The 27,034-nt window shown below is 42.1% G+C and overlaps 1 protein-coding gene across 2 annotated transcripts in view; it reads right to left on the reverse strand.

The window, feature by feature from the left end:
• Window positions 1–18,208, reverse strand: part of HGSNAT (heparan-alpha-glucosaminide N-acetyltransferase) — a 47,301-nt gene extending 29,093 nt beyond the window's left edge. Inside the window, exons 1-5 of one of the 2 annotated variants that reach the window (XM_061177202.1) lie at window positions 18,026–18,208; window positions 10,757–10,872; window positions 7,198–7,334; window positions 6,859–6,980; window positions 4,162–4,231 (exon numbers count right to left, since the gene is read on the reverse strand). In XM_061177202.1, the coding sequence (XP_061033185.1) occupies window positions 4,162–4,231; window positions 6,859–6,980; window positions 7,198–7,334; window positions 10,757–10,872; window positions 18,026–18,128 (548 nt within the window). In that variant the 5' untranslated portion in view covers window positions 18,129–18,208. Of the gene's footprint in view, window positions 1–4,161; window positions 4,232–6,858; window positions 6,981–7,197; window positions 7,335–10,756; window positions 10,873–17,702; window positions 17,871–18,025 lie in introns of those variants that run through there. The other variant, XM_061177201.1, reaches the window with a different exon arrangement.
• Window positions 18,209–27,034: the final 8,826 nt, after the last annotated feature.

Consider the following 27,034-nt stretch of genomic DNA (forward strand, 5'->3'; position numbering starts at 1 on the left):
AAAATTCAACACCCATTTATGATAAAAACTCTCCAGAAAGCAGGCATAGAGGGAAACTACCTCAACATAAAAAAGGCCATATATGACAAACCCACAGCCAACATTGTTCTCAACGGTGAAAAACTGAAACCATTTCCTCTAAGATCAGAAACAAGAAAAGGTTGCCCACTCTCACCGCTATTATTCAACACAGTTTTGGAAGTTTTAGCCATAGCAATCAGAGACGAAAAAGAAATAAAAGGAATCCAAATCGGAAAAGAAGAAGTAAAACTGCCACTGTTTGCAGATGTCATGATACTATACATAGAGAATCCTAAAGGTGCCACCAGAAAACTACTAGAGCTACTCAATGAATCTGGTAGAGTAGCAGGATACAAAATTAATGTACAGAAATCAGCTGCATTCCTATACACTAATGATGAAAAATCTGAAAGAGAAATTAAGGGAACACTCCCATTTACCACTGCAAGAAAAAGAATAAAATACCTAGGAATAAACCTACCTAAGGAGACAAAAAACTGTATGCAGAAAACTATAAGACACTGATAAAAGAAATTAAAGATGATACAAACGGAGGGAGAGATATACCATGTTCTTGGATTGGAAGAATCAATATTGTGAAAATGACTATATTACCCAAAGCAACCTACAGATTCAATGCAATCCCTATCAAACTACCAATGGCATTTTTCACGGAACTAGAACAAAAAATTGCACAGTTTGTATGGAAACACAAAAGACCCCAAATAACCAAAGCAATCTTGAGAAAGAAAAACGGAGCTGGAGGAATCAGGCTTCCTGACTTCAGACTATACTACAAAGCTACAGTAATCAATACAGGGTGGTACTGGCACAAAAACAGAAATATAGATCAATGGAACAGGACAGAAAGCCCAGAGATAAACCCACGCACATATCGTCACCTTATCTTTGATAAAGGCAGCAAGAGTATAAAATGGAGAAGAGACAGCCTCTTCAATAAGTGGTGCTGGGAAAACTGCACAGCTACATGTAAAAGAATGAAATTAGAACACTGCCTAACACCATACACAAAAGAAAAAACTCAAAATGGATTAAAGACCTAAATGTAAGACCAGACACTATAAAAGTCTTAGAGGAAAACATAGGCAGAACACTCTATGACATAAATCAGAGCAAGATCCTTTTTGACCCACCTCCTAGAGAAATGGAAATATAAACAAAAATAAACAAATGGGGGCTTCCCTGGTGGCGCAGTGGTTGAGAATCTGCCTGCCAATGCAGGGGACACGGGTTCGAGCCCTGGTCTGGGAAGATCCCACATGCCGTGGGGCAACTGGGCCCGTGTGCCACAGCTACTGAACCTGCGTGTCTGGAGCCTGTGCCCCGCAACAAGAGAGGCCGCGACAGTGAGAGGCCTGCGCACCGCGATAAAGAGTGGTCCCTGCTCGCCGCAACTAGAGAAAGCCCTCGCACAGAAACGAAGACCCAACACAGCCAAAAATAAATAAATAAAAATAAATAAATAAATAAATAAACAAATGGGACCTAATGAAACTTAAAAGCTTTTGCACAGCAAAGGAAACCATAATCAAGATGAAAAGACAACTCTCAGAATGGGAGAAAATATTTGCAAACGAAGCAACTGACAAAGGATTAATCTCCAAAATTTACAAGCAGCTCATGCAGCTCAATATCAAAAAAACAAACAACCCAATCCAAAAATGGGCAGACCTAAATAGACATTTCTCCAAAGAAGGTATACAGGTGGCCAACAAACACATGAAAGGATGCTCAACATCATTAACCGTTAGAGAAATGCAAATCAAAACTACAATGAGGTATCACCTCACAGCAGTCAGAATGGCCATCATCAAAAAATCTACAAACAATAAATGCTGGAGAGGGTGTGGAGAAAAGGGAACCCTCTTGCACTGTTGGTAGGAATGTAAACTGATACAACCACTATGGAGAACAGTATGGAGGTTCCTTAAAAAACTAAAAACAGAATTACCATATGACCCAGCAATCCCACTACTGGGCATCTATACCCAGAGAACACCATAATTCAAAAAAAGTAATGTACCACAATGTTCATTGCAGCTCTATTTACAATAGCCATGACATGGAAGCAACTTAAGTGTCCATCGATAGATGAATGGATAAAGAAGATGTGGCACATACATACAATGGAATATTACTCAGCCATAAAAAGAAACGAATTTGAGTTATTTGTAGTGAGGTGGATGGACCTAGAGTCTGTTATACAGAGTGAAGTAAGTCAGAAAGAGAAAAACAAATACCGTATGCTAACATATATACGGAATCTAAAAAAAAAAAGGTTCTGAAGAACCTAGGGGCAGGACAGGAATAAAGATGCAGATGTAGAGAATGGACTTGAGGACACGGGGAGGGGGGAAGGGTAAGCTGGGACGAAATGAGAGAGTGGCATGGACATATATACACTACCAAATGTACAACAGCTAGTGGGAAGCAGCAGCACAGCACAGGGAGATCAGCTCGTGCTTTGTGACCACCTAGAGGGGTGGGATAGGGAGGGTGGGAGGGAGACGCAAGAGGGAGGAGACATGGGGATATATGTATATGTATAGCTGATTCACTTAGTTACAAAGCAGAAACTAACAAACCATTGTAAAGCAATTAAACTCCAATAACGATGTTAAAAAAAAGAAAACGATAAGGACTCTTTATTTTTAAACATACTGCAATTCTATTACCTCCTTTAAGAATATTATCAACAATTCCTCAATATTATCAAATAGCAAGTTCAATTTTCCTGTCTTTTTTACAGTTTAATTGGTCAAGTCAGTATCCAAACATGTTCCATATACCCATTGCTTATATTTTTAATTTCTTTTTTTCCTTACAACTCAACTCCCATTTCTAGTTTATCCAGCACTAATAACATCACCATCACATGAAAACTTGAAAACAGAACCATCTAAGGAAAGGTAAAAGAAGATATTTAAAAATTAAAATTAAAAAAAGCACTTATTTTCTTGTACATGCTTGTTCCCCAAGTGAAAAGGAGAAAGATGCTGTATTCTTACTACTTTTTCAGATTCTTTTCTGGTTCAGACAAATCTGAACTTCCCTAGGCTTCCATGGGCACACTGGAAAGTGATGGGGAAAGGTACAAGGGACCCTTGCTTTCCCCACAAGAGCTTTGTGCCCACAGGCTGCAAAGGGAGAATCACATGTAAAAGGAGTTTCAATTCCACAGTGGGGCAAGGTGGGATTCTTCTCTTTGCAAGAGTCTGATACCAGCTATCTACCACTTTAAACATCATGTAATAGATACATTCACAACCAAAGCACCAAATGAAAACACTCTAATAAACTGGAACACCATTTACATCTTATCACCAAAGTAATGCAACTCCTCTTTGCGGATTGCACTCCGTCCCTAAAGGGTCAGAGTGATAAACTCCCCTAAGGTGCAGGACTTCCCCAAGCTAGCAGGTTCTTTCTTCCAATTTGGATCCAGCTCACCAATAAAATCTCACGGTCTTTCCTGAGACCGTAACCAGCTGAGCATGTGAAAATTCAATCTTATTCCTTTTAAGAGGAAAGACCTTCTCTTGGCAAGGTGATGTGCCAGGCCTGGGTCTATTTCACTTTCTTTTCCTTCTGCAGTCCACAAATCCACTCACCAGAATCGCTGTTTACCAGGCAGGAGAAGGAATCCCCTCCCCAAGCTGGCCGACCCTAACCAAGGGAGAGTCCACCCTGAGGTCGGAGGTCCCCACCACAGGAGCTGGGAAGCTGGACCAGAGGCGTGGCCTCTGGGTTCAGAGCCAAGAGGAGGAAGACAGTCAGTGTGGCAGCACCTCCCAAGACCATCACAGGCCTCTTCCATGCGCTACGTGGCAGGATGTGAGAGTCTGTCAGGAAATAATGATTGCTCAAGTATTTTCTTCTACATCTTCAGCCACGTGGGAGAATTGAAGGCAGAGAGCCATTCGCACTAGGTTATTATTTCCCTGAAGTCAGGGACCATCTCTTATTCGACACTGAATCCCTAATGCCTAGGACTACACTGGGCATGGTGGACATGGTAAGTTTTCATTTAATCCAGGAATAATGGTCAAACTACCCTTTCTGAATACAGCTATTCTGTATTCTACTTTCCCCAGTATGGCCCCCCCAATGCCTGCTTACCTCAGCGAGAACCTTAGAAAGGACACCACAATGATGAGCACCAGGCCGACAAGGAACGCGATACTCACAGCTGCAAAAATAAAGAAAACATATCATCACCAAAAGCTGTCGTGCCATTACAGTGAATCTGTAAATGAAAAATGCAAACAGAATATGAAAAAGAATGTATATATACGTATAACTGAATCACTTTGCTGTACAGTAGAAATTAACACAACATTGTAAATCAACTATACTTCAATAAAACAAATTTAAAAATTAAAAAAAGAAAAAGGCAAACAAATAAAAATGGAAACGTATGAAGGAAAAGCCTATATCCTTATGTGAAATTTCTTATTAACAACTGAGAATACTCTTCGTGAGGGAAGCGCTAATTTTCATCATGAAAAATATCAAACATACACAAAAGTACAGAGAACTGTACAATAAACCCACATATAGCCGTCACCTAGACTCTAGAATATCAAACATTGTCACTCTTGCTTCATCTACTACTACTACTCACCCTTTTTTTTTTTTCCACCTGAAGTCTTTTAAGCAAACCCCAGACATCAAGCTATTTCATGCCCACATCTTCAGGATGTATGTCTATGTACGTCATGCAACTCTTACGTGACCCCCAGAGGAGGACACTGCATCTCTTCCGTAGGACGCTACTGAAGACGCACGGCCTCTTCTGGGTCCCAAGAAGGCAGCAAGCAAACCCAAGTAACAAAATAACTGGCCAGTCCTCTTCAAAAGTGTCAAGGTCGTGAAAGACCAAGAAAGGCTGATTAGAGGCCATGAGGTTAGATTAGAGGAGGCCTGGGAGACCTGATCACTAAATGCTCTGTGGGACCCTGGACACAAAACGGACACGAGGAGGACAACTGGAGAAATCTGAGAACCCCGCAGCTCAGTTAATAGCGCTGTGTGCATGAAGTTCCTGGTTTCAATCACCGTACATGGAATCACTGCACTGTGATTATACAGTTTAGGGGCTTAGGGGAAGCTGAGTGAAGGGTATATGGAAACCCTGTTCTGCAACGTTTCTGTGAGTCTAAAACTATTTCAAAATTAGAAGTTTCTTAAGAATGGACCTGTTGCTGTATAAGCACAATGTCATACAAAATTAATAATTCCCTGGCTAACACTGAGTCCATATTCAAATTTTTCTAGTTGCCTCGAAAATGTGTGTTGTAGTCCATGTGTTCAAATCAGGATCCACGCAAGGCTTGCATCTTGCCTGCATTGTTAACGTGCCTTAAGCTCCATGCATTGGTCCACAGCCACTGACTTGATTTACACGAGGCTGGCTGTCTCCTATCAGGGCATCTCATTCGAGGTCTAGATCTGCCAGGACCCCTCGCCTGGTATCACTGAACTTGTTCCTCTATCCTCCGTGCGTCCTGTAAATGGGAAGTTAGCTGTAAAGCCTTGGCCGAGAAGTCCCACTTCTCTGGCAGGAATGCTTCGCAGGTGCTGTGTCTTTCCCACTAGGTCCCATCAGGAGCACCTCCTGCTTCAGACCTTGTGCCCGACGCCCACGTTCAGCTGGTGAAGGCCTGTCCCCTCCCGTGTAAAGTTCCCCTTTCATTGGATGGTTCCATCCACTCATGGCTTTTGCCTAAATCAATAACTTAAATGGGCGTTGCAAAATATTCTGCCACATTAGCTGGATTCCTTCTCTAAAGAATTTACCCTCATCATCTAGGACTATTTCGTTACCCTAAGATATAGTCAAAACAGGAAAGGCAGGAGAGATGGTCCTGCCTTTACCAGGATCATCAGTAAACACCAGGTGTCCTTGTTACCCCCAAAGGCAACCAAAATATTGTTTTTGTTGGGGGAGGGGGCCTTGTGCTTTTTAGCTTCATAGTGAACTCACTGGTTTTTGTATGTGCAACATGTTTCCGTCAATTACATTCCTTATTCTTTTAATGATTAAATCATCCCGCGTTGGCTCTTTCACATTGGCTCTTACCAGTGTTCTTCTGACAGTCTTCAACAGCGTCACTGTGAACAGTACTTACTGTTGGAACAGCCCCAGGGATTCCTGATACTATCTACTGGGGGCTTGGAGGGACAGATTTTCTCCAGTGGAGTTATTAGAGAATGAACAATCCCTCCTGAACCCAAGGGGACCTCTGGACAGTCAGAGACACATACAGGAAACACTGTACCCTAAATCCTAAAACAAAGAAAGACACCTGACAGTCAACTGTCTTATTTCTAGTTTCTTTCCACTGCATTAATTTTTTTGGCTTATTTATACTTCATAATACAGTAAATAACAACTATGAGAATATGTTGATACATCAAATAATTTTTGGTATGTCACATAATTTTCTTAGTCTACACCAATGACACAACAAATACATTACAAATATGCCACAACTAAGTGAGACAGACAACCTATAATCCAGGATTTAAATTACCCAAAATGTCGCAAACAGTACTCAAAAACTAAAACCGTTGAAAATGCAAATTTACCAAGAGGGACTTCCCTGGTGGTCCAGTGGCTGAGACTCTGCGTTCCCAGTGCAGGGGGCCCAGGTTCGATCCCTGGTCAGGCAACTAGATCCCACATGCTACAACTAAGACCTGGTCAGGCAACTAGATCCCACATGCTACAACTAAGACCTGGAGCACCCAAATAAATAAATAAATAAATAAATATTTTTAAAACATAAAAATCAACCAAGAGCATGTACGTACGAAGGTTACTGTCAACTGGCTTCTCATTAACGACCAGGTCACACGCAATTTCATTGACTCCATCATGGGTGTGCTTTACCAAGAGAGAATAGTTTCCAAATTCTCCAAATTTGTATTCCAGCCTACAAAGATTAGGTAAAATGAAGAAACATCATTAGGTTAGGAAATAAGCAGTTGGATGTTGGTAATGTCACCCAGGCAGAGTGATAGGCATTCCTGGGTGCAGACCAGGGAAGACACAGAAAGATATTTTGAAAGAAGAAGCTAAAACCCAAACAGGAAAAAAATAGTAGCGAGAACGTGCAGGTGTCAGTAGGTCACATCATAGCAGCTACGAACCTACAAACTTGCTTCTCCTCCGCGGTGTCATTAAGCTGCAGGATGGATCCGTGCTGGGTGCTCACAGCCACGGCCTCAATGCTGGGCTCCCCGGGTTTCCTGCTCTGGGAGACGTCGACCAGGACCTGGAGCAGGCACTACACGATCCAAGCACAGGCCAGGTGTTAGGGGTTTGACAGTCTGTGGTTGTTGGGTATCCAACTGAAGACCTGAGATAACTTTTCCTTCATACTTATAGAAAACTTTTACACTTCAATGATTTAGGTAAAATTTGCCTACATAACTAGGTGTTGCTATGGAACTACATAATCTTTATTCATAGGTAAATTCTTCACATAATTAACAAATACAGCATCCCTTTAATCTTGCATTCTATGGTTTTACTTAATATTATTTAACAAATAAACTTCCATGATTCTACCCAATTTGCATATTTATAATTTTTAATGGTTGCATTATATTCTATCAAATACTATCGCTATGAATACTTAGGCTGCTTTCAAAGCTCGTTTTATCTTTTTCTATATAACTTATATAAATTATATTGTTTTGGAAGATATATAATTTAATTATATGATATATAATAATATAAATCTACTTATATTTATAATTTATATAAATTATATTGTTTTAAAAGATCTACACATGATGTTTTTATTCCTTTAAATTCTTTCCCTAAGACAAATTTCCAAAAATGAGATTACTGGATTAAAAAAATAATCATTTTAATGGTTCTTGTTACACGTGGCCAAATAGCACTCACATAAGAAAAATTACAATAGATTTTTTTCTCATCAGCCTTACCAGGACTTCATATCATTCTTCCTTTTGTTCAGGTACTAGGTGTTTATGATACCACAGCATTAAGATTACATTTTAAATTACAAGTAGATTAAATAATTCAATTTTCTTTTGCTCTTTTATGTTCCTTATGGTGTGAACCACCTGGTAGACACTCAGTTCCCTCAAACAGAATCTTAGAAATCTGTCCTCGTACACTGTAACATTAAACTTCTAACTCTCTCAAACACTTCCCCACTCTAGTGCTTTCATCTTATTATGTTCTGTTGTTTTTAAAGTTTTACAGAGTCATACTACTCTGGTTTGTTATTTCTTCTATTGCTTCATGAGTTTAAAAATGTATTCTGCATTTTTTTAGTATGTTTTAAATTTGTGGGTGTTTTTTTTTTTTTACTTGAATCCACTTGGGGTATTTGACAGATGGTATCCCATAATTCTAAATACCTTTCCCATGGTTTTAGCTGTTAAATTCTTACGTAAATTAGATTCTACTTCCTATACTTCGTTTGGCCTGTTGGTCTTCATTTCTCTTTTTTGGCTACGTTCACGACTGTGCTCTGTGATACTTCTTATCTGGCACAGCAAGTCTCCGTACTGTCCGTTCTCCTTTTGGGCCATCCTCTGATTCTCTTGCACACTTATTTTTTCATAGACATTTTGGAATTATTTTTATGCAGCTTCTATAAAGTATCCACAAGCAATTGTGTTGAATGTATAAACTAATTTGGGAAGTATTGCCATTTTTCCTACGTTTAGGTGTCACATCAGCGTGCATTGGCTATTTCTCCATTTAGCCTATAATTTTCCCATTAAAATTTTATCATTGTCCATATATACGACCTCTTACAGATTCCTCAAGATGAAAATATAAGTCATCATAAATCTCTCAATATGCCAACTTATTCTACCTGATAGTTTATTTAAGATTTTTACACCCACATTAATTAGAAAGATTGACCTGCATTTTCTATCATGTCTTGGCTAGATTTTAAAATCAACACCCTGCAGAACGAATCAGATACCAAGCCATCATTTTTTTTATTGTTGTTACATTTAGGGTCAGTTAATATAGATTAAGAATTATTTATTATTTGAAAATGCAGGAAAAAATGACCTATTTAGAGGTAGAGAAATTCATTACAACTTTCCAGATTTCTTAAACAGTTGCTGATCTATTTATGTCCTCAATTTCTTGAATCAATCTTCATATTATATTTTTTGAAGGAAATCAATCAATTTTTGTACTTTAAATTGATCAGTCTTAACTGTTCATTGGACCATAATTATTTTAATTTCTGTTGACATATAATTTCTAATTTTATTAATTTCCATTGTTCCCTTAAATGTATCAATAATTTATCAATTGTGACTTTTATTTTTTAATTTTTAAAATTTTTATTGGAGTATTGTTGATTTACAATGTTGTGTTAGTTTCAGGTGTACAGCAAAGTGAATCAGTTATACGTATACATATATCCACTCTTTTTCTTTTTTCTGGATTCTTTTCCCATACAGGCCATTATTGAGTATGTGTGACTTTTATTTTAGAAAACCGTCTCTTGGTTTTTCTATGACATTTATGTCTGTATTCTCTCTCCTATTAGTTTGTTTTTGTTATGCAGAGATATGAAATTGCAGAAAGTATAATCTCTGCCGTTTGTGTTTAGTCTCGTTTGACAACACGTGATTGATGTTTTCTTAAATACATTACAGATATTTTTGAAGTTATCTATTTTTTCTACTTAATTTAAGGTCCTTTTAGGTCCCTCTTGTGATAAACCTTTTCTTGGTCTTGACCTACCTTTTTAATATTACCGATGTTCTGTGTTTCACTTAACTTTACAGGAGGTGTCATGTACTGCTCCATCATCTTCTAGCTGATACCCACACTGGGGACTTTTTAAATTTGTTTTCTTTTTTAAAAAGCTATTTACACTAAACAGGTCACTATCCATTAAAATTCCTCCTCTGAAGGTGGTACATTGAAGCTCTTAATTTGGAAATAAAGACTATTTCATTTTACATGGAAGAATAGCCCTGTCCTTAAAAAGCAACAAGGTCTAGCATAGGAGCAACACCTTCAGATAAAATCCTTTATCGTCAGAAGGGCCTCAGCGTAAGCCTTCCGTGGCCCTCACCGCCCCGCCCTGCCCCCTGGTGTCTCACTCCTTCCTTCTCTTGTCCAGCAGGAGGGTTATGCAGTGGGCAGAGGAGTCAAATAAAACACGTCTATCACTTCAGGCTTCATAAGGGATCAAACTGAATTGACTCCAAAAGGGATTGTGAATATCCTGCTGAGACCCCATCCTAGTGCATCACCCCTCTGCAACTTGAAAACCAGTGGTGTGGCTGCCCTGTCACACTCTAGGCCCCTTGATTAATGGCTCTGAGGGTACAGGCTATAAGAGGTGGCAGAAATGAGCAAGAGGCCCGGATCTGGTTTATGCTCTTATTGTGGGATGAAAGAATGCTTGTCACATTTTAAAAAAACGAAAAACAAAAAAAACATGTCTATCAATTTTGCTCATCACAGAAACTGGTTTGAAAAAGATGGGCAGGGAAAAGATAAAAAAAGGATGCTGCCCATTGCTAGGCATCCTCCGTGATGGAATTTCTTCTGAGTCTTTGTCTAGCCTGTTTGTTTCCTCCCCTGTAAAGCTGAAGCTAACATGTGAAGGGCTTCAGGTCTGACAGCACTGGGGCCATAGCAAACTAGCCCCAAAGCAAACACAACCGTGAGCAAGCACGCGGCACCTACGTGATAACAGCGATCGAAATTCCAGTAGACGGTCAAGTTTGTCCCAGGCAGTTCATTATGGATGAGCAGCAAAGCCTGGTCCATCTTCAGCTCTAAGCGCCTTTTGTTTCCTAAGTCTGGTAAGAATTAGAAAAAGAAAAAGAAAAAGAAGGCACCTGAAAGATGTGTCAGAGACAAAGTGCATCAGAGTGGAAAGTGGCTTCCCAAGAGAGCTTCTCAAATGCCTGGGGTCTCTCGCCCCTTATGCCGTGTCCACACGGATGTGCACATGCACACACACACCCAGTTCCCTTCCACACACATGCCTCTACTACAAACGAGGACTCAATCAATACCATTCACATCTTACAGTCACCAAGTACTAAGGTATGAGGGGCACCGAGTTTGTTTCCACGCAACTTCTATTTGATAATAATGACAACCTCATGAGCTAGGTATTTTCTCCATCCTACAGATGAAGAAATTAAGGCTCACAAAAATTACGTAACTGCCCATGGCCACAGAGTTCTTCAGTGAAATCACTGACGTGAACCCAATCTGCGTGATTCCGAAGCTCCAAGTTTCCTGGCCCACATCACTCAGCTCTGAGCTGGAATCGGCAGCTCTTAAAACCTGCAGGACCCCAGACTAGGGAGTCAGGACGCGCAGAACAGCAGTGTTCCTGGGGGATCTGCACGCCCTTTACAGTCCGAGAAGCTCTGCCTGATATCACTTTTGTTTGGAGTTCTGCACCTCCTGGTTTCCATGGCAGACGTGAGGCGGGGAAGGAGAGAGGGTAAGTCTGAAGGGCAGAAAGAGCCACTGCTCCATATTCCCTGGGCTTAGAGCTCATCACTTTACCAGATGTTCTTAGGGTCCCATAAGGATGATGCATCTTCTACCTTTCAGTCTGCCAATTTGGTAGGAAAACAGTGAACTATTATTGGCTAAAGTTAAAGCAAAGTGTTTCATCCAGATCAGCTGGGCCATTTATATCTGTTATACTATATGAAAGAGAAATTACCATCTAGCTTCTAGGCAAAAGAAAAACAGGGAAACTTTCTTTAATTTTTTATTTTATATTGGAGTATAGTTGATTTACAATGTTGTGTTAGTTTCAGGTGTAGAGCAAAGTGATTCCATTATACATATACATATATCCATTCTTTTTTTAAAAATTAATTAATTAATTTGGTTGCACCAGGTCTTAGTTGCGGCAGGTGGCCTCCTTAGTTGCAGCTCGACAGCTCCGTAGTTGCAGCACATGGGCTCCTTAGCTGCGGCAGGCGGGCTCCTTAGTTGTGGCATGCGAACTCTTAGTTGCAGCATGCATGTGGGATCTAGCTTCCTGACCAGGGATCGAACCCAGGCCCCCTGCATTGGGAGCAGAGTCTTATCCACTGCGCCACCAGGGGAGTCCCCATATATCCATTCTTTTTCAGATTCTTTTCCCATATAGGTTATTACAGAATACTGAGTAGAGTCCCCTGTGCTATACAGTAGGGCCTTGTTAATTACCTATTATATATACATATATATAGTAGTGTGTATATGTTAATCCCAAACTCCTAATTTATTCCTCCCCCTCCCACATCTCCCCTTTGGTAACCATAAGTTTGTTTTCAAAATTTGTGAGTCTATTTCTGTTTTGTAAAAAAGTTCATTTGTATCATTTATTTTTAGATTCCACATATAAGTGATATCATATGATATTTATCTTTGACTTAATTCACTTAGTATGATAATCTCTAGCTGCATCCATGTTGATGCAAATGGCATTATTTCATTCTTTTTTATGGCTAAGTAATATTCCATTGCATATATGTACCACATCTTCTTTATCCATTCCTCTGTTGATGGACATTTAGGTTGCTTCCATGTCTTAGCTAGTGTTAATAGTGCTGCAATGAACATTGGGGTGCATGTGTCTTTTCAAATTATGGTTTTTTCCAGATATATGCCCAGTAGTGGGATTGCTGGGTCATATGGTAATTCTATTCTTAGTTTTTTAAGGAACCTCCATACTGTTCTCCACAGTGGTTGTACCAATTTACATTCCCACCAACAGTGTAAGGGTTAAGGGAAACTATTTAATAACACAACCAGAAAGGTAATAATCTAGCCTCTTATATTTTGTAATATGAAAGCTTAATTCAGGGCTCCCCGGTACCTCATCTGGTTAATTCAGAAAATTCTTCACTGCAGCCAGCCTAAATCCCTCATTTTTAGCGTTTATCCTAATTTACCCTTATTTAGCTCTCAGTGAAGACAAAACACAGAGTATATAACTTTTAATAATCTACTGAAGCTTTTTTTCCCCTCCAGGCTAAACAAAGCTTTATCAATCACTTTTTCTGTTCTTTGGTCGCCCTATGGCGAGCGGCCAGCGGAAGCAGCGTTTGAGACCAGGAGTATAACATGGTGGGTTAAGTGTGTGGACTCCACGTTGGGCCAACTTGAATCTGGACCCCACCCTGCCTCAGCGTCCTCATCAATAAATTAGGGATCATAACAGTGTGTGCTTCGGAGGACTGCTGGGGAGGCTAAAATTGATAACACAAGCAAAGTGCTTGACACAGAACCTCAAACAAAGTAAGTGTTCGACAAATGATGATTATAATGATCTGGGCCACATCCAACCAATGCAGGGGACAACATGGGCTTCGTCAGAATCAGGAACATGTGGTTAACTATTTTGAAAAGTTGTTTCTTCTCTTTTCATTTAACCTTATTTCCAATTTCCCCCCATTCCCCTTTCTTCCAATTATAAGAAATGATGCTATATCCTATATAAAAATGGCGCTATAGACATCTGAAAATCAACATGCTCTCCTTTCAACATAGTTCCTTAAGAATGAACTTCCAGGAGTGAAATTTTCAACCAAAAATAGCTTTTTAAATAGTTTTTGATATGTTTAGCCAAATTCCTCTCCCAATTTAGCTGTGCTGGTTTATAAAGACGACTGTGCTGTTCATTGGCTCCCAGGTGACACAGAAAACGACACACTTACTGTGCTCCAGGTCCCAACAGCCTCGTGAAACAGCTGCTGGTGTCTCCAGCCTCCGGATGAGGTATGGGAGGCCTGGAGAGGTCACCCACCAGACTGACCCACCACTCTGGCCAGCACCTAACCTCTATGCTCCCAGCCTCCTGAGACTAAGCAGATCTGTTCCCTAGCAGCTGGGCCAGTTCAATTTTTTCCCTTGCTTTTTAGCCTGATGTATAGAAAATATAATCTCCTTCTTATTTCAGTTCTGAACTAACAATGATCAAGTTTGAACATGTTTTCCAAATGTTGACTATCAGTACTTTCCTTTCCTGTGAAATGTTGGAATGTTTATTTAACCACTTAGCCCCTGTGATATTAAATCCTTTGTCATACTTGTCATAATGTTTTCAAGTATTTCTCTTTTTCATTTCCCTTGTTCAGGTTTGAGAGCTTCCATTTGCAAATTTATAGTCACTAGCTGTTGACCTTTTCCTCCGTAATTGTTCTATACAGCATCATCCCTTCGGAGCTGTAGTAACTACTGTTTTTATTCATACTTCTATGAGTCTTCAGCGGTGGGTGGAATATGGTTCTTGTTTCATGCTTAATTTTTCCATGTGAATTTCAGACTTTGAAAGCTCTTAATTGTCATCAATATTATTTTATATAAGGTTGTATGAAGGGTTAATGCTAGCTGATCAGAATTACCTGGCAAGGTAAAAAAAAAAACACAAAACCAGACTTCCCTGGTGGTGCAGTGGTTAAGAATCTGCCTGCCAATGCAAGGGGACATGGGTTCGAACCCTGGTCCAGGAAGATCCCACATGCCGCGAAGCAACTAAGCCCGTGCGCCACAACTGCTGAGTCTGCGCTCTAGAGCCCGGGAGCCACAACTACTGAGCCCACATGCCACAACTACTGAAGCCCGTGTGCCTAGAGTCCGTGCTCCACAACAAGAGAAGCCACCGCAATGAGAAGCCCGCACATTGCAATGAAGAGTAGCCCCCGCTCGCTGCAACTAGAGAAAGCCCGCATGCAGCAACAAAGACCCAACACGGCCAAAAATAAAATATAAATAAATAAATAAAATAATAACAGAAACAAATAAATAATAAATAATTTAAAAATAAAACAAAACAAAAAAATACCAATGCCCTGGCTCCACCCTAGACCTATTAAATCAGAATCTCTGCCCAACCAGTATGATTTATTTTTTGTATTTTTTAAATTGAGGTATAGCTGATTTACAATATATTAGTTTCAGGTGTACTACATAGTGATTCAAAATTTTTATAGATTATACTCCATTTAAAGTTACTATAAAATATTGGCCATATTCCTCATGCTATACAATATATCCTTGTAGTTTATTTATTCTATACATAGTAGTTTGTATCTCTTAATCCTCTACCCTTGTTCTTGCCCCTCCCCCTTTCCTTTCCCCACTGCTAACCACTAGTTTGTTCTCTATATCTGTGAGTCTATTTCTGTTTTGTTATATTCATTCCTTTTATTTTTAGATTCCACATATAAATTATAACATACAGTATTTGCCTTTCTCTGACTTATTTCACTTAGCATAATACCCTCTAGTTCCATCCATGTTGCTGCAAATGGCATTATTTCAGTCTTTTTTATGGCTGAGTAATAGTCCATTGTATATATGTACCACATCTTCTTTATCCATTCATCTGTTGATGGACACTTAGGTTGCTTGCATATCTTGGCTATTGTAAATAGTGCTGCTATGAACATTGGGTGCACGCATCTTTTTGAATTAACGTTTTCATTTTCTTCAGTTATATACCCAGGAGTGGAATTGCTGGATCATATGGCAGTTCTATTTTTAGTTTTTTGAGGAACCTACACACTGTTCTCCATAGTGGCTGCACCAATTTACATTCCCACCAACAGTGTAGGAGGGTTCCCTTTTCTCCACACCCTCATCAACACTTACTATCCTCCCCAAAACAACAGCAACAGACACTCTGAGTGTAAGGCCAGGGGATTCTGACACCTTTGTACCTTTTTGCATTATTTGAGCATTTTTTTAAAAAACCAATGAGTCTGTGGGATTAGCATATGCAAACTATTATATATAGAATGGATAAGCAACAAGGTCCTACTATAGAGCACAGGGAACTATATTCAGTATCCTGTGATAAACCACAATGTAAAAGAATATGAAAAAGAACGTATATATACGTATAACTGAATCATTTTGCCATACAGCAGAAATTAACACATTATAAATCAGCTATAGTTCAATACGATAAATTTTTTAAAAACCCAATGAGTCTGTACTCTGTATCACTCACACACACACACACACACACACAAACACAAAGGACGAAATTCCTAAGCCATCCAATATGACGCCGAAATTGAAACTGATGCTCAGTTTCTAGAAAAAGCTGCCAACAGCTGAACTTACAAATACCAGGGCAGGGACTTCCCTCGTGGCGCAGTGGTTAAGACTCTGTGCTCCCAATGCAGGGGGCCCGGGGTTCGATCCCTGGTCAGATCCCACATGCATGCTGCAACTAAGAGTTTGCATGCCACAACTAAGGAGCTCGCCTGCTGCAATTCGCCCAGTGCAACCAAATAAACAAATAAATATTTTTTTTTTAAAAAAAGAAATACCAGGGCAGCCTCAAGGAGCATTACATACGACAATTCCCTCTTCCTGTCTACAATGTCTTGGTGAGGAAATAAACCAAACAAAGTCACGTTTCAATAGTGCCCAAGTAACTGTACTGCTCGCATATTAGGCTTCTACTTCATTTCCAAATATTTAATTTCTGGTTCTAGCTCCCTGCTCGTAAGTGTCTTTGCTGAGCATATTTTCAAAGACATCGTCTACTTAACTTTTTTTTTTTCTTTTCAAGTAAACTTGAGTCCATAAATCATATAAAGGTGGAGTTCTTAGTAGGAATCTGTCCCGCCCAAAGGTGGCCTCCAGGTGGCACTAAAAGCCTGGCTGACCTGGCAACACTGCTCTGTGAAGGTTCTGGAGTGGATGGCTTCAGAACGCTACTAGTATGTTCTCCCTCACTACACACAATCACTGCTCAGAAACTTACCTTTTTCCTACAATAATTATCATTATTAACTGATGCTAAAGCACAAAAATAGAGCGTTGTACGGGATCTGTCCCTGACAAGTTGTGACAGGGCAGATTATGTAACCCCTTGAGGTCTGTTCCTCGATTATAAAAGGGAGGGAGTGACGAGACTGAGCTCGGGGGCGGGGGAGACACTGTATTAAACGTAATCAGCTAAGATGCTTTTTCAAAATTGATCTTGTCTTCTCCCTACAACATTTTGATTGAGGAGGAGGGGCAGTTTGAACCACATACGCTGACACCAAAACCCCCGCGTTCTGATACAAAGGTGATGGGATGAAGGGAGCAGAGGCAAGTGGCCCCCAGCTACCCAGGTGATAAGGAGACCTTCCCCAACACTGACCGAACCGGGTGTGCTGCCCTTCGCTGATCCCACCACCTCCGACCACAGCATCCCCTGGGGAGGGGCTTGGGACTGAGATCTTCTAGGGCCCTGGGTCCTCGTCCAAAGGGTCTAGCGGGAGGCCCTGGAATTTGCCTTTTTTTTCCCACTTCCCTGGCGAGCTAGGAGACCAGGCAAGCTGGGGAAACGCTCGCTGAGCCGAGGTTCAGCTCTCCTCTCCTCCCTGCCGGACATGAGCACCGGCCCCGCCGAGCCCTCCCGGGCCGCCGACCTCGTCTGGGGTCCCCCTGCAGACCGCGGCCGCGGCGCTCCGCCCGTCATCATGGAAGCGGAACCACCAAGCGGGCCGGGGAGGCTCGCTCGAGATCCGACCCCGCGCCTCGGCCACCAGCTCCCGCGCCCGCCGCCTCCCGCGCGCTCCCGCTGCGCCCCTGGCCCGGGCCGCGGTGACCCCGGAGCCCAGCGCAGCCAACCCGGCCTCTCCGTCCCGCCGCGCACGGGGCTGCGCACTCGGGCCGCGGCTCCAGCGGGGTCCCCCGCAACCCCTCCGTGCGGCGGACGGAGGGGGGCGCCTGCCCGGCTCCGATCAGCTTTGCATTCGGGGGCGACAGGTCTCCGGGTCAAAGGCACTCCCTGAAGCCCGAGGAGCGCCGCTCCCGCCCTCCTGCGTCCTCCCGCGGGTCGGCCTCCGTGCACGAGCCCCGGCCCCGCCACGACAGCGCGGCGGAAACGACACGCGAGTTCCGGGCGCTGCTCCTCCCGAGCTGTCCCGCGCGCCGCCCCGGGGAGGGGACAGTCGCCGCCCTGCGGGCCCGGCCGGAGGGCGCACTCACCTGGCGTCGGGGAGCCGCCGGGGGCCAGCAGTGCGGCGCTCAACACGGACGCGGCCAGCAGCAGCGCGGCCAGCGCACGGCCCGCGCTCCCCGCCCCGCTCATGCCGCCCGCTGCCCCCGCGCCGCCGCCGCCGCCGCCACGCTCCCGGGACCCACGTTCCTCGACCGCAAACGGCCGCGCTCCCGTCCTCCCCCGGCGCACGGCCCCACGGGCGGTGCGCGAGCCACCGCGGGGGCGGAGCGGGGGCGGAGCGGGGGCGGGTCTTCCGGTGGAGGGGGAGCTCACCGCGCCTGGAGCAGCTGCGCAGGGTTTTGGTTTTTTGGGGGGGTTTTTTTTTGTACTGGGAGAGACGCGTCGCGTCGGGAAGAGAGGGCCCCGCAGGCCCCGAGCCGCCGCTCCACGGTCCCTCACCACCCGCTGAGCGACATTCCGCTGAATCCCTGCGTCCAGCCATTCGCCATACAAACGGGTGTTAGTGTCCTCTGTCCCCTGCTCTGAGTCCCAGCCCCCAAGGCGTTTGCTACCCAGAGGGAGATTTGCGACATAAAAGCCATAAAAGCCACCGTGTGTTACCACCACTTGGAAGAGCTGGTTGCCAGTCCCGGATGAAGTTAAAGGCGCGCAGGCACGATGACCCCGCGGTTACACTCCTACTAGCTTTGCGCCCGGGGAAACTATCATACGTATGAAGGGCAGATCCAGTCATGCTTGAGGCAGAGCGGTTTGAAACTGCAAAAACCTGTAAATGATCTAAATGTCCATCAGTGGAGAAAATGGATGAATTGTGGTGTACTGCATACAGCAGTAGAAATGATCTAGACTTACCTGTGTCCACACGGATGACTCTCAAAAATAAGGCTGAGGGGGAAATGCAAGTTGCAGAAATATCTTTGTAATATCATACATAAAGGGTAAAGCCAAGCAAAATAGATACGTTGTTTAGGCTTATATGCATGTGTAGTAAAAGTAAAAAGATACATATGGAAAGTTAAACACTGAATTTAAGCCGTGGTTGGGAATAGGGAGGAGGCACAATGTTGAGGGCCAGCTTCACAGTGGGCTTCAGCCAGCGAAGTGATTGCTTAGGTAGGGTGATAGATTTATGGGTGCGCTCTATATTATTTTTTATACTTCTCTATGTTGAATGACTTGATAACTTTGTAAAGCTACAATACAGTGTGGTGAGTGCTATGTTCATAGAAGGACAAGATGCTAAGATAGCATTTGATGGAAGCACCTAAGCTAGTCTGGGAAGCCTCCCAGGAGGACTGACATTTAAACTGAGTCCTGAGGGATGTGAGCCAGGAGAAGGGAAGAAGAGCGTTCCTAACAGAAGGAACAGCCTTTGCAAAGGCTCAGAGAAAGCACGTCTCACTGCAGGAACTGAAAGAGACCCAGTGTGAGTGAAGCAGAATTCTGTGAGGGGAAGGAGGAGACAGGAGGTGAGCCTGACAATAGGGTTGAGTTTAGGCTTCTTCTTAAGAACAGTAGGAAGCTGTTGAAGAGTTTTAGGGTGGAGATAATGTTCAGGAAAGTCATGGTCATGAACTATCTAATAAAGGTCAGTCACATGGGTTTTCTCAGAGAAAACAAACCTCTGTGCCTGAAGGTCAGGAAGAAGTTCAGTGACTCCTTTTTTCCTCCTTGCCCGGCCCCACTGTTCAAAATTCCAGGAGTTGAGGGACACTGGTGTATAAGTAGTATGACAAGACCATCGCCAACTAGACATCTGCTGTCCAACAGCTTCTCTGGTCCCCACAAAACCAGAATGGGCCACAGGGCCCCTTGGGTAGGTGTGCCCTTCTCTGCTTCCTTTTCGAGGATGGCTCTTTCAGCTCTGTCACAATCCTCCGTGCCCAGAAGAATCTGGAATTCCTGTCTTAGGGCTGAGCATGGCTGGTCCCTCTACCTAGAACACCCTTCCCCCGACACCTCACAGACCCTCCCTCACTTCAGGTCTCAGCTCACCTGTTACCTTCTTCCCCAATACCCCTATTTAAAACATTCTCTATCCCTATGTCCTGCTATATCTGCTTTGTTTTCTTCATTCTACTCATCTCTACCTGACATTATAACGTGTATTTGTTTTTCTGCTTCCCTTGCACTAGAATGTAAGATCCATGAAGGCAAAGAGTTTGTCCTGAGGGCAAGAACCTTCTCTGTTAAGCTATAATGCACAATAAACAGACACCCAGTCTTGTGGCTTATTTCAGCAAAACTTCATGTCTTGCTCACATTCATGTCCAGTGCTTCGTCTCAGCAGGAGCTTCTACCATGACTGCAGCCGTGGAGAAATGATGTAGCAAATCCTACACTGGCTCCTGCCCAACAGAGATGCCTGTGACTGGCATTCACTGGCCAAAGCAGGTCATATGATTCCAATGTGACAAACACATGCAGAAATAAAATTGGACAAAATTCAACATCTATTCAACTCTCAACAAAATAGGAATAGAAGGCAACTTCCTCAATCTGATAAACGGCATCTATGAAAAACTTACAGCTACTATGACACTTGAAAGACAATATTTTTTGCCTAGAATCAAGAACAAGGCAAGGATATCTGCCCTTACCACTTCTACTCAACACTGTCCTGGAGGTCCCAGTCAGTGCAATAAGGCAAGAAAAAGAAATTAAAAGCACATAAATTGGCTTTGTTCAAACATGACATGATTATATATGTGTAAAATCTTAAGGAACCTACAAAATAAAAGCTGCTAGGACTTAAAAGTGAATTTAGCAAGGTCACGAAGTTCAAAGTAAATATACAAAAATAGACTGTATTTTTATAACCTAGACATAAACAAATTGAACTTTGAAATTTTTAAAATAGCATTTACAGTAAGTTTTTAAAATGAATATGTAAGTAAATTTAACAAAATATATATAAGCAATGGATAAACATGGATGGATCTCATAAACATTACACTGAACGAAAGAAGACAGACTCAAAAAGGTATATACCATACTGCATGATTCCAACTACATGAAACTCTGGAAAAGAAATTCTAATCTTTCTAAGAATAAAGCAGAGAGTCATTGCCTGGGGCCAGCACGGGAGAAACGATTGAATGGGATGGGGCACATAGGAAATTCCAGAAGAGATAGAAATTCATTGTGTTTTATCTGTAGGGGTGGTGACACAAGTATATAAATGTATCAAAACTCATTGAAATGAATACTTTAAATGGTTGCATTTTATTATATATAAATTGAGTTTCTCCCTTGGGAAATCGCCATGGATGGGGTGCCATGTACAGATGTAGCACACACAGCGCAGCAAATTTGAAGCAGAGTTATTCAAGAGTTATTTTGGAAATGCTGAGTTTGAGATGTTCTTTGGAGAAATGTCTATTCATTTCACTGGATGGTTTGTGGGGTTTTTGCTGAGTTGTAGAAGTTCTGTATATATACTGGATATTGATCACGCATCAGATATATGATTTGCAAATAACATTGATATAAAAGTCAGGAGAGTTAAGTATTTGGGGAAAATCAGTACTTAGGTGGCAAGTGAAATGGTGAAAGAGGATGAGATTACCCAGGTAGTGTGTGTAGGGCTGATAATGGAAACCAGGAGCTGGGGGTGGGCAGAGACTGAGCGGAAGAAGCCAGAGGGGTGGGAGAAGGCTAGGGGGTGGGAAGCCACAGCAGTCAAGGGGTATTTCAAAAAGGAAAGGACTGAAAAGTGCACATTAAATTTAGCCATTAGTGACTTGGTGACAGCAGTTTCAGGGCAGTAGTAGTAACAAAGGTCAGACTGCAGTGGGTGGAGGGGTCAAAGGAATACAAAGAATCGTAGACATTTCAACAAATTGTTCTGGGACAACTGGATAGGCATATGCAAAAGAGTGAAGCTGGACCCTTACTTTACACCATATGCAAAAATTAACTCAGTACTTTAATGTAAGAGTCAAAACTATAAAACTATTGGAAGAAAACATAGGGGTTCATCTTCATGACCTTGGATTTGGCCTTGGATTCTTTGTTACTCAAAAGCATGACTAACAAAAGAAAAATATAGTCAAATTGGGCTTCATCAAAATTTTAAACTTTTGTTTTTTAAAAGACACTGTCAATAAAGTAAAAAGACAACTCAGAGGATGGGAGAAAATATTTGCAAATCATACATCTGATAAGGAACTTGTATACAGAATATATAAAGAACTCCTACTCAACGGCAACAAAAACCAAACAACTTGATTCAACAATGGGCAAAGAGGGGGCGGAGTCAAGATGGCGGACTAGGAGGACGTCGAATTTGTGTCTCCTCACAACTAGGGCACCTACCAGGCACGAGAGGGGGACCACGGACACCTAAGGGGATGGGAGAGACCCCCAGCAACCAGGTAGGATGTGGGGCTTGGGGGAAGTGAAGGGAGAGGAGAAGCGGAGGCGGGATGGGACTGGCCCACCTAAGGGGTGGCTGGGGGAGGGGAAGGGATCCCGCACCTGAAGGGGGAAATTGGGGGACTATTGGGAGGGCAGAGGATCAAAAGGGAGCATGGCCAAGTTTCCCCTGCCCACTAGGGCTCCCGGGAACCTGCTGAGATCCCCGGCCTGATCCTCTGCCCACCGAGGCCCTCTCCAGCTGTGCGGGTCCTGAGGGAGTGGGAGGGACGGAAGGGGGAGCAAAATATAGGCTGGACCTACAGGACGGGCACCCCTGAGGGGTGGCTGGGGGAGGGGAGGACTTCCTACAGCCAGTGGGACCCACCCATGGTTAGGGGTCCAGCGTCGATGGGGGAGACCCTGGGGGAGATGGCAGGGGAGGGGCGTGAAGGAACAGAAGGGAATGGGGCTAGTGCTTTCCCTGTCCACTTAGGCACCAGGGAACCTGTTGGTCTCCTGGGCCTAATCCTCTGACCTTGGAGCCCAAGCCCCGCCCCTACACCCCCACCCAGGGCCCCACCTCTACATTCGGAGACCCCCTCTGAGAACCCCTCCAATGCGCTGGGCCTAAACTCCACCCACACACCCTCACTCAGGTTGCTACCTCCTAACTCAGGAACCCCACACCCCAGAGGCCCTCCTTTCCACATGCTGCCTCTCCCCTTCTGCGCAGGTCCTAAGCAGAGGCCCTGCCCACACTTGAGCATTTCACTGCCTAGGCCCCGCCCCATGCTCAGATGTCACCCACCCACCCACCTAGGTCCCGCCCCACCCAAAACCCTGCCCCTGCCTAAGTTCCAGCCCCCGCCTAAACCCCGCCCACATAGCCAAGGCTTTTTTTTTCCTCTTTTACATTTTCCTGTTTTACCTTGTTGATTCATTATTGTTGATCCTTTTATATTTTTATTTTTCCTAAAAAATCTTTTATTTTTCTAATTTTATTTTATCCTTTATACTTTGTTATTGTTCTCTCCTTCTGGCTTGTTTCCGACCCCCCCTTTTTTTTTTCTTTTTTTCTGTTGTGGCTTTATTTTACCATGTTGCAGTTGTTTCAGTTATAGTTTTATTTTTCCTAATATAATTTTTATCTTTCTAATTCTATTTTGTTTTTTATTCTTTGATATTGTACTGCTCCTCCTTTTCTTTCTTCCTTTTTTTTTTTCTTTTTTACTGTGCCACGAAGGTTGTGGGATCTTGGTTCCTGGGCCAGAGGTCGGGCCCGAGCTCCTGTGGTGGGAGCTCCAGGTCCAAACCACTGGACTAACAGAGAACCGCAGACCGCATGGAATATCAATCGGAGTGAAGCCTCCCAGAGGTGCTCATCTCAGCACCAAGAGCCGGCTCTATCCAACTGCCTGCAAACTCCAGTACTGGACACCTCAGGCCAAACAACCAGTAAGACAGGAATACAGCACCACCCATCAAAAAAAAGAAACGACAAAAAAATATGTTCCAGACAAAGGAGCAAGGTAAAAACCTACAAGACCAAATAAATGAAGATGAAACAGGCAACCTACCTGAAAAAGAATTCAGAGTAATGATAGTAAAAATGATCCAAAATCTCGGAAACAGAATGGAGAAAACACAAGAAACATTTAACAAGGATCTAGAAGAACTAAAGAGCAAACAAACAATGATGAACAACAAAATTACTGAAATTAAAAATACTCTAGAAGGGATCAATAACAGAATAACTGAGGCAGAAGAACGGATAAGTGAGCTGGAAGATAAAATGGTGGAAATAACTGCCAGGGAGCAGAATAAAGAAAAAAGAATGAAAGGAATCGAGGACATTCTCAGAGACCTCTGGGACAACATTAAACGCACCAACATTCGAATTGTAGGGGTCCCAGAAGAAGAAGAGAGAAAGAAAGTGTCTGAGAAAATATTTAAAGAGATTATAGTCGAAAACTTCCCTAACATGGGAAAAGAAATAGTCTATCAAGTCCAGGAAGCACAGAGAGTCCCATACAGGATAAACCAAAAGAGAAACAGGCTGAGACACATATTAATCAAACTATCAAAAATTAAATACAATGAAAAAATATTAAAAGCAGCGAGGGAAAAGCAACAAATAACATACAGGGAATCCCCATAAGGTTAATAGCTGATTTTTCAGCAGAAACTCTGCAAGCCAGAAGGGAGTGGCAGCACACATTTAAAGTGATGAAAGGGAAAAACCTAAAACCAACATTACACTACCCAGCAAGGATCTCATTCAGATTCGACAGAGAAATTAAAACCTTTACAGACAAGCAAAAGCTAAGAGAATTCAGAACCACCAAACCAGCTTTACAACAAAGGCTAAAGAAACTTCTTTAGGCAGGAAACACAAGAGAAGGAAAAGACCTACAAAAACAAACCCAAAACAATTAAGAAAACGGTAATAGGAACATACATATCAATAATTACCTTAAATGTAAATGGATTAAATGCTCCAACCAAAAGACATAGACTGGCTGAATGGATAAAAAACAAGACCCCATATATATGCTGTCTACAAGAGACCCACTTTAGACCTAGGGACACATACAGACTGAAAGTGAGGGGATGGAAAAAGATATTCCATGCAAATGGAAATCAAAAGAAAGCTAGAGTAACAATTCTCATATAAGACAAAATAGACCTTAAAGTAAAGACTATTACAAGAGACAAAGAAGGACACTACATAATGATCAAGGGATCAATCCAAGAAGAAGATATAACAATTCTAAATATTTATGCACCCAACAGAGGAGCACCTCAGTGCCATAAAAGGGGAAATTGACAGTAACACAATCATAGTAGGGGACTTTAAATTTTTTTTTTATTATTATCTTTCAACAAACACTTGTGTCAAGGGCTGACTTTCAATAGATTGCACCGAGGGAGTTGCTCTGTTACATATGAAACCCTGACCCAGAAGCAGGTGGTCTATGAATGGTTTAGCACCAGGTTCTCCATGAACGTGCGCTGAATAGTAGGGGACATTAACACCCCACTTTCACCAATGGACAGATCATCCAAAATGAAAATAAATAAGGAAACACAAGCTTTAAATGACACATTAAACAAGATGGACTTAATTGACATTTATAGGACATTCCATCCAAAAACAACAGAGTACACTTTCTTCTCAAGTGCTCATGGAACATTCTCCAGGATAGACCATATCTTGGGTCACAAATCAAACCTTGGCAAATTTAAGAAAATTGAAATACTATCAAGTATCTTTTCCAACCACAACGCTATGAGACTAGATATTAATTACAGGAAAAAAAACTGTAAGAAATACAAACACATGGAGGCTAAACAATATGCTACTAAATAACCAGGAGATCACTGAAGAAATCAAAGAGGAAATCAAAAAATATCTAGAAACAAATGACAATGAAAACACGACGATGCAAAACCTATGGGAGGCAGCAAAAGCAGTTCTAAGAGGGAAGTTTATAGCAATACAACCCTACCTCAAGAAACAAGAAAAATCTCAAATAAACAACCTAACCTTACACCTAAAGCAATTAGAGAAAGAAGAGCAAAAAAACCCCAAAGTTAGCAGAAAGAAAGAAATCATAAAGATCAGATCAGAAATAAATGAAGAAAACAATAGCAAAAAATCAATAAAACTAAATGCTGGTCCTTTGAGAAGATAAACAAAATTGATAAACCATTAGCCAGACTCAAGAAAAAAAGGGAGAAGACTCAAATCAACAGAATTAGAAATGAAAAAGGAGAAGTAACAACTGACACTGCAGAAATACAAAGGATCATGAGAGATTACTACAAGCAACTATATGCCAATGAAATGGACAACCTGGAAGAAATGGACAAATTCTTAGAAAAGCACGACCTTCCGAGACTGAACCAGGAAGAAATAGAAAATATAAACAGACCAATCACAAACACTGAAAATGAAACTGTGATTTAAAATCTTCCAACAAACAAAAGCCCAGGACCAGATGGCTTCACAGGCAAATTCTATCAAACATTTAGAGAAGAGCTAACACCTATCCTTCTCAAACTCTTCCACAATATAGCAGAGGGAGGAACACTCCCAAACTTATTCTACGAGGCCACCATCACCCTGACACCAAAACCAGACAAAGATGTCACCAAAAAAGAAAACTAAAGGCCAATATCTCTCATGAACATAAATGCAAAAATCCTCAACAAAATACTGGCAAACAGAATCCAACAGTACATTAAAAGGATCATACACCATGATCAAGTGGGGTTTATCCCAGGAATGCAAGGATTCTTCAATATACACAAAGCAATCAATGTGATACACCATGTTAAAAAACTGAATGATAAAAACCATATGATAATCTCAATAAATGCAGAAAAAGCTTTTGATAAAATTCAACACCCATTTATGATAAAAACTCTCCAGAAAGTAGGCATAGAGGGAAACTACCTCAACATAATAAAGGCCATATATGACAAACCCACAGCCAACATTGTTCTCAATGGTGAAAAACTGAAACCATTTCCTCTAAGATCAGAAACAAGACAAGGTTGCCCACTCTCACCACTATTATTCAACATTGTTTTGGAAGTTTTAGCCACAGCAATCAGAGAAGAAAAAGAAATAAAAGGAATCCAAATTGGAAAAGAAGAAGTAAAACTGTCAC

Source organism: Eubalaena glacialis, chromosome 20 (genome assembly GCF_028564815.1).
Source record: "Eubalaena glacialis isolate mEubGla1 chromosome 20, mEubGla1.1.hap2.+ XY, whole genome shotgun sequence".
In the NCBI taxonomy this organism is placed as follows: domain Eukaryota; kingdom Metazoa; phylum Chordata; class Mammalia; order Artiodactyla; family Balaenidae; genus Eubalaena; species Eubalaena glacialis.